Source organism: Trachymyrmex septentrionalis, unplaced genomic scaffold, assembly GCF_001594115.1.
Source record: "Trachymyrmex septentrionalis isolate Tsep2-gDNA-1 unplaced genomic scaffold, Tsep1.0 scaffold63, whole genome shotgun sequence".
Taxonomy (NCBI): Eukaryota; Metazoa; Arthropoda; class Insecta; order Hymenoptera; family Formicidae; genus Trachymyrmex; species Trachymyrmex septentrionalis.
Window position 1 is genome coordinate 518,378 of NW_017305811.1, and position 10,696 is coordinate 529,073.

Consider the following 10,696-nt stretch of genomic DNA (forward strand, 5'->3'; position numbering starts at 1 on the left):
ATGTATTACACAAAATGTATTACAAGTGAACGTTAAAGACGAATGTTCAAGTTTTAATTTGATTTGGTTCATCTCAATATCGTGATTGTTCGCTGAGTTATTGCTATAGAAAAATATTAAAAATTTGTGCTAAAATTTAATAGTCTGTTTTTTTTTATACGATAAGTTGTTTATCAGGTTTTTTTAATACGGTATTTTTAACGGTTTCAGTAGCTCGTGTTGATCGGTGTTGCTTGGGGAAAAAAAAATTAAATATTTCGTCTTCTAAAGATTTTATAGCCGCTTTTTGAGGAATAAAGATTTTTCATTTTTATTAGATGTTACAAAAACACGTGGCCAAATTTTAAGGGCGCATTCTATTCAGTAAGAATGGAAACAAGTCACATAAACAAATTTGAAAATACTTTCTTTCAAAAATGTTTTTTGTTTGCAGCATAATTTTTTAATAATAATTTGTTGTTTAACAAAATATTTTTGTTTATGATACTCCTATCGCCACTGTGAGCTGTCCAAAATCCTATTACCGCTTCACGTGAAAATCTAAAATATTTTTAAAATTTCTTAATATTTTCGATAATCCATGAAATATTGATGCAAAGCATGCATTGCTATAGAAGTTTTTTTTTTTAGCAAAATGTTTTTACCTATTTCTGTCATAAATAAAAAATATTTTACTCGGAAAGAAAGTATTTCCGCACAGAGAGAAAAAATTTTGGCAATTATAAATTACAACTCTAAAATTTAAGTACTTGCAATTAGTTTTATCGAGAGTTTACAAAATAATAAGAACTAAAGTAGTACTGAATACTACAAAAGTACTACTTTACTTCTTATTACTTTGTAAAATTAGTTGCAAGTACTTAAATTTAGAGTTGTTAATTTATAGTGTTACCAAAACTATTTTTTTTTCTCAATGCGGACTCATGTTTATATTACTTTTTGTTTCACCATTTGTATTGTGACTATACGTTCTAAAATTTGGCTAGGTGTTTCTAAAACATCCTGTATATTTACATAAAATAAGTATTCTTTATTCCCTAAAAAATCGTTTAAACGAAAAACTTTGAGGCTCTCACTTCTTCTCCGTACAATCACACAGGATGCGTTCAGGAATTTAGGATACATCATTTTATCCTTGTTGTTCACCGAATGTTAAAGAAGAATAAAATGATACCTAAATATATTCGGGCGAAGTTTTTGAACGCAGTCCTAAATTATGACACTAAACGACGGTGTATAAAAAAAAGCGAATTTAACTTTGGTATCGGCATATACATGAAGAAAAATCCACATGACTCGTTTTTTAACATCGCGACATGATATCATTACAGCGAGAAAAAGGAGTCCCAACAGTTAACTTAGCGCAGCGACGTCAGTTAAGTCTTCGCCGTTGACTCGTCGTCGGTAGCCTTATTGTAGACTTCCTTGTAAACGAGTTCTTGCATCTGCATTCTGAGCAGCATCCTGCGGTCGGCCGGTAGGGTACGGATATGCGGTAATAGGCTCATCAGGAAGTAGTAATTGTCATCGAAACGACAACTGCCTTCGAGCGGATCAACGCCGGCGAGACCGGTGTCACTGTCACTCATCAGCACCTGCTCAGGCGAAATATTCTGCAGCATCATCTCATTTTCCGCCAAGTTGTCGGTGACGTTTTGGAACTCCAAGTTGTCGAAGCTCTCTTCGGGTTCGCGCTTCACGTCCACTGTGCCACGTCGACCGTCACTACCGTCCAGCTTATGCTGATGATGGTGACGGTGGTGATGATGATGATGGCCGATATTACCGTCGCCGGCCATCGACAACAGATGATCGGCGATTGTGTCTCGATCGTCGAGGCCGCCGTCGATGCTTGAAGTCAACATGCCGTTCTCGCCTTCGCCCTCGCTTGGCTGCAGCTCGTCTTCCGTTTTCGGGATGCTGCGCTCCCAGATTGGCGGCCGCGGCAGCATTTGTTCCTTGAGGAATTGCAAGCTTTTGAAGTGTATCCATACCGGCCGGTTTCGATGAAACTTGCTCTTGCGGTACACCTGATCCTTCTTTAACTCAGCACGGAACGTATCACGCAGGCCCTTCCACTTTGCCTTCAGCATCGGTTCTGTAAATAGACAAACGAAGGCTTATTCAGTGATGTTGCAGACGCAACAACATGTTAACAGCATATGTAATGAGCTCGCTTTGCAAGTGGAGATTCAATAATTCGTCGGCACTTTAAAAGAATGCTGGAGCGATGGCCGAACTTGATTAATGTATCAGTAATACAGATTTTTTTTAATAATTTTTTTATAACTCCAAACTTATCCAAAAAACAATATATGCAAAATGCAGACATGAGACATCCTGATCGAAGCTATTATCAAGATATCTTTCAGATATGTCATAGAGATGTCCTCAAGACGTCTGTAAGATATCTGTGTAAAATCACTTGATCTTTAAACTGACAAAGACACATGTCTAACGACAATTCTTACAATTACATTTGCATTGAAGATTATACTCGTAATAGAATGGAGGTTTCTTGAATAAAAATCGATTTTGTCGACATCAAGTTCTTTCCAGCATCCTCTTAATACAGTATTAAGGTGCCATAAACCAATCAGAAGGCTGTATTAGTATCTTAAGACGGTCTTAATATAAGAATGAACTATAAATATCGCCCTGTGAATGCTACTGACACTACGCTTGCGGCTTGTTGTTCATGGAGCTTGCTAACATTATCGTGTTATTGGTTTTATGAACAGCATTAGTAGCGTTATTTGCATTCATAGCGTACCCCCCGAATGCACTCCTAGTGTTAATTGAGATCAAAAAGCGTTAACGTTGCGCTAGTGTTATTCATAGAGCTGGTAGTCGCTAACGCTATCTTAACTCCCCGAACAGATGATCGAATTCGCAGCATTCGTGTTTACCGCGTGACAGTGAGCTTTCCGAACGCACCTTTGAAATGCTCCCAGTAATTTTCATATGTCATCAATACGTCATCATTTCCGTTCCCACTTCCATTCCAACTGCCTCACCTCGGTGATTTGGCTGAAAGATTCACGTAGCGATTGTAGCATCGGAACAATAATGGACCAATCCAAGCATATCGTTTAGAGCGTAGTGTTCAGAGCATTTGGAAGAAGCAAGTGGACCGCAACCTTGATAACACAACAGTATGTATATTCATGGTTGCAACACTTTCTTTTCGATTAGTTTCGGAATGCAGCCTACTCACCGAGTGATTAGTTTTTCTTTATTTATGGATCCATAATGATAAGATCTATGATATACAAAGAGACCGCGTATTGATTGCACTCGTGCGCGCGCATCGACGCATCCTTGCGTTATTCTGCACATGCGTCCTCGACCAAACGATTTATGCATGTGCGTGTATTCACGTCGGTTCACCGTTTACAATTCAATTAATATTACGATCGAAGCACGATAAGAAATCTCGTTTCGGTCGTGCACTGGGATACCTCAGGTAAGATGTCCCCCACGGTATATCGCGCGGCATTGACGTAATCATTCGTGGCGCACTTCGCGTCGGTTCGCGCGTGGAATGAGGTTAGGACGATGCACGTTATGTCAACACGTCAAATAAACATGCATATATGAAACTTGCGAATCTCGAGAACTGTACTTTAGAATAACATAAAACAGTATAAACCTCTAGAATAAAAGTAAGTCAAATATTTAATTCGCATCTACGACGAACTTCACAAGGTGCAGAATTTCCTTTTGAAACCTGCGTGTCCCGGTAAGGAAATCCGCTACGTGTCTTTGAATTTGGATGATGGCGAGATAGATCGACGAGCCGGAGAGAATATTTCATTTTGAGATGTGTACGGCGATAGAATGTTATAATTTAGAATATTAGCCTAACATAACGTTTTGATGTCGAAAAAGAGATGCGCTGTGATAGTCTTCTGTATTTGCTTTTTCGACGGAGTGGAGCATGAAATGTCAAAATTGCGTTGAGAGACTTCTTTAAGTATTAAAACAACTATATAATGAAAAATTGTAATATCGAATACTTTTTAACAAAAACTCGACCAGAAACACGCCGAAAATGATCCAGACATCACCAAATAGATTCTTACTTTCTCTCCCTCTTTTTGTTGATTTTTTTGTTGTGACGTAGGAAAGGCATTATTTTAGCGCGTTTATTTAAAGCGCGTTAATATTTGCGTAAAATGAAAATAAGGATTTAAACGCCGCGTTTCTCCAAGACGACCGAGTCGGATAGGCAATTTTAAGGATTCATAAGTCATTCATGAGATGAGCGATTGCCGTATCCTTCTCGACCTGACGACTTGCTCGTTCGGCAGACTCGTTTCGATGCCACAATCATCGCGATCACGTACGTAAAGGACGTATTCATCCTCGCCGAAGGAGAGGAACCAAGAGGAACGGACTGATACGAGTGAGCGACGCATGGGCGAAAGACGACTGGCGTCTGGGCAGCGTAGGGCAGCGTAGGGCAGCGCGTTTGCGTCGCTGGCGAGCGATTACTTATCGCGGCTCGCGATAAGTCGGGTCCTGCGGTACCAATCGGGGATGGAGTGTTTACATGACACGTACTGGGCAGATTGAATATCGCTGCGATCTCCATCCAGACGCGGTTGGTCACCTCGCGATTATGGTAGGAGATGTGCCTTTGATTCCAGAGCGCCGGCCGTTTGTAGACCTCGGCGATCAGCCGATTCGCGTCCATCTTCACCTCGTCCCTCATACTTTCTTCGCCTCGTCGCCGTCGTCGTCTTCTTCTTCTTTTCGCCAACTCGCACTACCCCCGCGGATGGGGAAGCTCGTAACGATGGCGAGTCAGGCGAGTGGCGGACCGATGGGAACAAAGTACGGGCGAATACTAGCGCTGGGATAGCGATTAGCGCGCAGGTCGCTGGCGGATAACGATCGATTTGCGTTTCGCCCTCGTCTCGCCTCGCTAGCGCTAGCGGCCGCGCTCTTCCCCAAGTACCTTACCTCCTCGCCGCCCTCGCCCTCGCTCGCGGCCTCGCCCTTAACATTTTGCCTCGCGCAAGCGAATAGAATGACCGAAGGACTGATATCTCTTATTCGCCTCGTCCTTCTATATGTTTAATAACGTTTATGTGCGACCAGCGAATAAAGCGGCCAGTTAGCCGAAATCAGCGATCGAATGTCTTAGGTACATTTTATTTCTTATGGATATGTGTATTCTAAAACTTTTTAAGTGGATTGTCACTCTAAAAAATATGACATGTTACTCTTATATCCGTTTTTACCAAATATGGTAATGTAAATTCACTATAAAGCTCTTGAGTTGTCGCCACGGCCATACTGAATTGTGACGTTAGAAGCGAGAATGCATATTAATTTCTGTTGCTTACTATTTGTAAATAAAGACAATTTGGATTAAAACGAGATAATGAGATCGCGTTAAAACACTTGTAAAACTGGGGCAAAGCTATTTTATACCCCTTGATAGTCAGTAAATAGTCGTAAAAGATAAAAGATATTTGAAGTTCGTTTTATTCAATACGCGCATGCGTATTCTATTTTCACTTTCACGTGCCTTTTATCACCTTTTACTATTTATTGACTGTCAAGGGAGATAAGGATAGCTTTGTCTCATTTTTAAGTGTTTTAAAGCTGTCTCATCATTTCGTTTTATCCAAATTTATCTTTATTTACAAATGGCACGTAACAAAAATTAACGTGTCATTTTTCGCTTCTAACGTCATGATTCAGTACGGCCGTGACGACTACTTGCGAGCCTTAATCTCGGTTTAACTTACTCTTCAGCTCTTTCTAATTTTTAAAACTAGAAAAAGATGAAGGGTTAGTTAAACCGAGATTAAAGTTAAACTATTGTACATTGATAGAAATGGGCATTAAAGATTGAAAATTGAGCTACTTAATTCTTCAAGTTCTTCACTGACTCAATTTTCATTCTTTAGAGCGAGATTCCACTCCAAAGCATTTAGAGAGTGTGCATGCATGCAGCTTTGTTGATGACTTCGATAAATATTTTATTCGCGGATCGTTTGATCATGATGACTCATCAAGTAGATTGCAATGAGTAAATCGATCTGTTCGCGAATACAATGCGCGAATATAATATTTGCGCATCTAATGGACATGTGCACATTGCCTACAACTTTCGTGATAATAAAATAAAGAATTTCACTTCTAGCGTGAATAAGAGCCCTCTTCCTTCAAACTCGACTGTTTCATTTTCTAGAGCTCGTTACAACAACGAATAAATATAGAAGTGAAATATTTGCGGACGCAATATTCGCATTTCGACTGATATGGTGCATCTCCAGTAATCATAATGAAAGACTCGGAGTTGATAGTACAAGGAGCAGAGGCACGTCTCTACAAGGGAATTTATTTAGGAAGGACATGCATGATGAAGGAGAGATTCGTAAAGAATTACCGACACTCAGAGCTAGACGCTCGTCTCACCAAGGATCGCATCAGAGCCGAGGCTCGCGCCATTATCCGGGCGAAGTCCGCAGGTAAAAACGCACGACGCATCGAAGTACATGACCGGAAGAGTATGGACTCGCATTCATTACTTTCATTTATTCTCGTTCAATATATAATCTGCCCCGTTCTATTCTTAAGGAATAGCAACGCCGGCTTTATACTTAGTAGACTTGGAGCGACGCAGAATTTACATGGAATACATAGAGAACGCCACAGTGCTGAAAAGCTTCATAGATGAGAATATTTCGGGAAAAATAGACGTGGTTCATTTGCTAGATTTCATAGGACGCGGACTGGGCACAGTGATAGCTAAGTTGCACTCGAAGCATATTATCCATGGCGATTTGACCACATCAAATATACTGCTCAAGAACAATTCAATCGAGTCACTCTACAATAATCCATCAGGAGGTAAACTTTTCACGATGGCATTTCTCTTCGCGCACAATAAACGTTTTAATGTCGCTTTAAATCACGAATGTGGTAAACGATAAATAAACTTTATCATAATTATCATATTTAATTGTAAATCGAATTGTTGCTGACAAAGTTGCTTTGCACTGAAAAGTAGTTTCAACATTTATATGTATTTGTATTTGAAAAAATTTAGTATCCTTTATACATATCTATTATAGAAGATTCTATTATTTCTTTGTAAATGATGATATCGATCTATCTGTGTATGTGTGGTTTGCACGCGCGCGCGCACGCACACACACACACACACACACACACACATAATATTATATATATTTATAAAATGATATTCCTTTGCAGCTGAGGCACAGTTTGTAATGATTGACTTCGGATTGGCTCGAGTGGATTCCACACTAGAAGATAAAGCCGTCGATCTATATGTTCTCGAGCGATCATTACTTAATGCACATTGCGAAGTGCCGGAGTTGTTTTCCCGTGTTTTTTATTACTATCAACAGCATTATGAAAATAAAAAACAATATGAGCAAATACTCGCTAAATATAAGCAGGTACAAGCGCGAGGACGTAAGCGCTTGATGGTAGGCTAAAGCAATGGAAACGCCACCGAAATTTATATTGTAAAATTCTGAGGAAAATATGAATCATACAAATGTATTTTTATAGCATTACGAAACGTCTTTTAGTAGAAATTAACTCAAGCGAGAACGAAACAAACGAATTTTGCGACAAATTCGATTGCGATTAGAGTGGTTAAAATTACACAAGATACAAAAGTAGTTTGAGAAGGTAAGAAGGTCTTTCTTTTCTTTATACACAGATAAATCATATTTGTATGTAATAATATGTAACAGTATACGAAAAAAGTCAATATATAACAATATCTATTGTGAAGGAAACTATTGTATATGTATAATGAATTTGGCAGCAGCGATGGTTCATATGAAAAAGCTATTGCTCTTTATCTGTGATCTTGTTGAGTATATCAGTCAAAATGTAACCCTGAATATATAATAATCCAAGTCACCTATTAACAAACAACAGTAATAAAGTATAAGATGAAAGAGCAAGAGATAAAAGGAAAAAGATGATCCATTAAGAAAAACTGATCCCACTTACCAGAAACCCAGCGAATGAGGTCATGAATCCTTCTTTTGTTAATTCCCATATACCACCATACTCTTCCTCATCAATTTGTTGAAAATTACTAAAGTATAAATATGTAATTCCTGCATTGACTACAACAAATCTGAAATATAAACACGTGTTTGATAAGATTGTGATCACATTGTGATTTAAGACATATATATTAAAAAGAGAGCAAGCAGTCTAGTTGATATCTCTTTCTCTCTCTTTCTCTCTCTCTCTCTCTCTCTATACTTACAACAATAAAGCTATAAAACCTTTTAGTGGTATAAGGCCCCATCCTATGCCAACGATAATACCGATCGCCTGTCTCGCCCAATATATTACATCAAGAAATTCCTCCTGCAACAAAAAGGAATGAAAAAGAAGAATATAGAAATGGCAAGTCAAAAATATTTTTCGTGGATTCCTTTCTCCTTTTTGGATAGAATAGGATACTAGTAATACCATGACACGACGACTCAAGGGTTATGTTTACCTTGTCCGGCCACTCGGAGTTCGCGGTGATCGCACGTGTCCATACGGTAACCTCGTTACCGCACTTTGCTCCGTTTCCATTCTTCTCCGTCCTCGTACGCGACATCTCGGAAAGCTCGCGGTTACACGTCGACCGTCGAAATGATTACGCGAGCATCAGCGCGCGAGGAGCCGAGCTGGCTACAATCTACAATACACATACAATATATCAAATGTATGTATCATAATGTAAAACAGATATGCCCAACTTCAGCTCCGAAATCGAAACGCAAGATCATCAACGTAAAGAAAATCAATGTGGTTAAGATTTCGGGAACTGAATGATCAGCGTATCAACACTTCGCAGTCCTCGAAATCTGAAATGTATTCAATTTTTTTTTTGCATCTCGACGGTCCTGCATAGAGATCCTCTAGACGTAGAGACAAGAAGTTCGTTCATGTCGCATGCTCCAACACAGCGGAGTCTCGCATCCACTTTCACAATAAATGGCAGAACCAATCACGAAGTAGCCCTCGTTGTTTGATCTCTACCTAGAGGATCTACGCTTCAGTATGGCGGTTGAAACCATGGTGATATTGGTGATGGTTGAAATTGAGACTTGAGGCGTGAAATGGCGTGATATACAGGATGCATAAGATAGATACGATCAGCGTGTTGCGCGAAGCGGAGCCTGGCGTGATAACGCACAGCATGCTTATTTCTCTAGTAATAGATCAGGGACCAAAGAAAGAAGGCGGCAGACTGTTTCTTCATGACGGAATCGAACTGGACAAATTGGAGGAAATTCGAATCGAGTTTCTGAGTAAGTAAAAGCCATGTATATTCAATTGTTATGGGTGCCTTTCATTTAGTGATACGAGTATCGTTTTGTCTTTTACAACATTTACATGGCCTGATGTCATCTTCGCCTGATGTCATATCATCTTCACTTAATATTAGCAAACAACAAGGATGTAATGATTACATTGTGTCATTTGTGTTTCTTGCTGGAAAGCACCCAATGACAATAGTTGGTGAGGCTGTAATGCGTCGTCTATAATACATGGAGTAAGAAGAGTAAGAGCTTTCTACAATAAGCCATGAATCAGAAGTCAGAAATTAAAAATTGATCAATCACAGTTTATCAATTTTTAGCTTCTGACTTCTGATTTATGACTAATAGCTTATTGTAGAAGGCCTATAAGAAATTGATAATAACCAATTATAGTCAATTATTCTTCTTGCATTCGACTGCGATTGGTCAATTTCTTATTCTTACTCCTTACTCCATGTATTATAAACGATACATTAGAGTAAAAAATTGACCAATCACAGTCGAATGTGAGAACAGTAATCGACTGATTGGTCAATTTCTTACTTCTTTCAACTTCTTACTCCGTGTATTGTAGATGACGCATTTACAGATTTATCCACTGCTACTATTGCCATTGTAGACCATGCATAAAGGGCCGCGCACACACTTTCTGTAACAATAATCATATTAGCCAATCACAGTCAAGAATTTTCAAAAACCTTTAGCTCTGATTGGTAAGCTAACTCTTAGGGTACATCTATACAAACTTACTCAGCCGCATAAACGAATGCTTAAAGAAAATTACCTAATCACATTTTACGTTCGACTTTATAAGAGAAATGATTGGATAATTTTCTTAATGCTTGTTTATGCGGCTGTGCAAGTTTGTGTGAATATATGATACATTATAGAAAATGAATGCACGGCCCTTAAACGCTATTTTACGACTAAGACTAATGCTTTATATCCATCGTTTTACAGAGATTTTAAATATCGATTACCTCTGGTTGTTGAAAAGTCTAGTTAAACTGTCACTGTCTCATAATGCTATCCAGAGAATCGAAAATCTGGACGAGCTTCGCCACTTGAAGGAACTGAATCTTTCGTTTAATCGCATCAAAATTATGGAAAACTTGAATAATCTACATCAGCTAGAAATTTTGCTTTTATATAATAACGAGATCTCAATCATACAAAATATAAGCGATTTAAAGAAGTTGACCATTTTGAACATTGGTAAAAACAAGATCGATGACTGGGAGCATGTACATATGATTATATAAGTATTTTGTATTTTCTCGCGCTTCTTTGATCCTTCAATTTTATATTTAAAATTGTTTTATACGTATAAACCTGACCTTAGATAATCTTTCTATAATCCTATT

The 10,696-nt window shown here is 38.7% G+C and overlaps 4 protein-coding genes across 10 annotated transcripts in view; 2 read left to right on the forward strand and 2 right to left on the reverse strand.

Moving 5' to 3' along the window:
• LOC108753032 (TP53-regulating kinase) overlaps nt 1-7,761 on the forward strand; it is a 9,988-nt gene extending 2,227 nt beyond the window's left edge. Inside the window, exons 1-4 of one of the 6 annotated variants that reach the window (XM_018494350.1) lie at nt 3,076-3,155; nt 6,209-6,488; nt 6,598-6,870; nt 7,237-7,761. In XM_018494350.1, the coding sequence (XP_018349852.1) occupies nt 6,302-6,488; nt 6,598-6,870; nt 7,237-7,484 (708 nt within the window). In that variant the 5' untranslated portion in view covers nt 3,076-3,155; nt 6,209-6,301 and the 3' untranslated portion in view covers nt 7,485-7,761. The other 5 variants (XM_018494349.1, XM_018494352.1, XM_018494353.1 and 2 more) reach the window with 5 other exon arrangements.
• On the reverse strand, nt 921-5,035 carry LOC108753029 (histone-lysine N-methyltransferase set1-like). 2 transcript variants are annotated; one of them, XM_018494340.1, is made up of 3 exons: nt 3,218-3,331; nt 2,938-3,030; nt 921-2,098 (listed from the first exon to the last, which is right to left on the reverse strand). In XM_018494340.1, exons 2-3 carry the CDS (start codon nt 2,969-2,971, stop codon nt 1,377-1,379), a joined length of 756 nt encoding a protein of 251 aa, XP_018349842.1. In that variant the 5' UTR covers nt 2,972-3,030; nt 3,218-3,331; the 3' UTR covers nt 921-1,376. The 2 variants fall into 2 exon arrangements, with proteins under 2 accessions (XP_018349842.1, XP_018349841.1); XM_018494339.1 differs by lacking the exons at nt 2,938-3,030; nt 3,218-3,331 and adding an exon at nt 4,567-5,035.
• Nucleotides 7,762-7,765: 4 nt separating the features above from the next.
• LOC108753035 (uncharacterized protein C20orf24 homolog) lies at nt 7,766-8,868 on the reverse strand. The gene is made up of 4 exons (XM_018494358.1): nt 8,519-8,868; nt 8,279-8,382; nt 8,014-8,143; nt 7,766-7,921 (listed from the first exon to the last, which is right to left on the reverse strand). The coding sequence occupies exons 1-4, from the start codon at nt 8,621-8,623 to the stop codon at nt 7,880-7,882; spliced, it is 381 nt and encodes a 126-aa protein (XP_018349860.1). The 5' UTR covers nt 8,624-8,868; the 3' UTR covers nt 7,766-7,879.
• A 181-nt stretch (nt 8,869-9,049) lies between these two features.
• Nucleotides 9,050-10,696, forward strand: part of LOC108752997 (dynein regulatory complex subunit 3-like) — a 3,666-nt gene continuing 2,019 nt past the window's right edge. Inside the window, exons 1-2 of the mRNA XM_018494274.1 lie at nt 9,050-9,320; nt 10,293-10,576. Coding sequence (XP_018349776.1) covers nt 9,146-9,320; nt 10,293-10,576 — 459 coding nt within the window. The 5' untranslated portion in view covers nt 9,050-9,145. The remainder of the gene's footprint in view (nt 9,321-10,292; nt 10,577-10,696) is intronic.

Excerpts from the sequence above, each read along its gene's own strand:
- LOC108753035 (XM_018494358.1), bottom strand. The coding sequence starts at position 8,623 with ATGTCGCGTACGAGGACGGAGAAGAATGGAAACGGAGCAAAGTGCGGT. Across the intron at positions 8,383-8,518 it reads ACTCCGAGTGGCCGGACAAG|GAGGAATTTCTTGATGTAAT; the intron begins GTAAACATAACC and ends TTTTTGTTGCAG. Across the intron at positions 8,144-8,278 it reads GGTTTTATAGCTTTATTGTT|ATTTGTTGTAGTCAATGCAG; the intron begins GTAAGTATAGAG and ends TTTATATTTCAG.
- LOC108753029 (XM_018494339.1), bottom strand. The coding sequence starts at position 4,717 with ATGAGGGACGAGGTGAAGATGGACGCGAATCGGCTGATCGCCGAGGTC. Across the intron at positions 2,099-4,566 it reads AGCGATATTCAATCTGCCCA|AACCGATGCTGAAGGCAAAG; the intron begins GTACGTGTCATG and ends GTCTATTTACAG.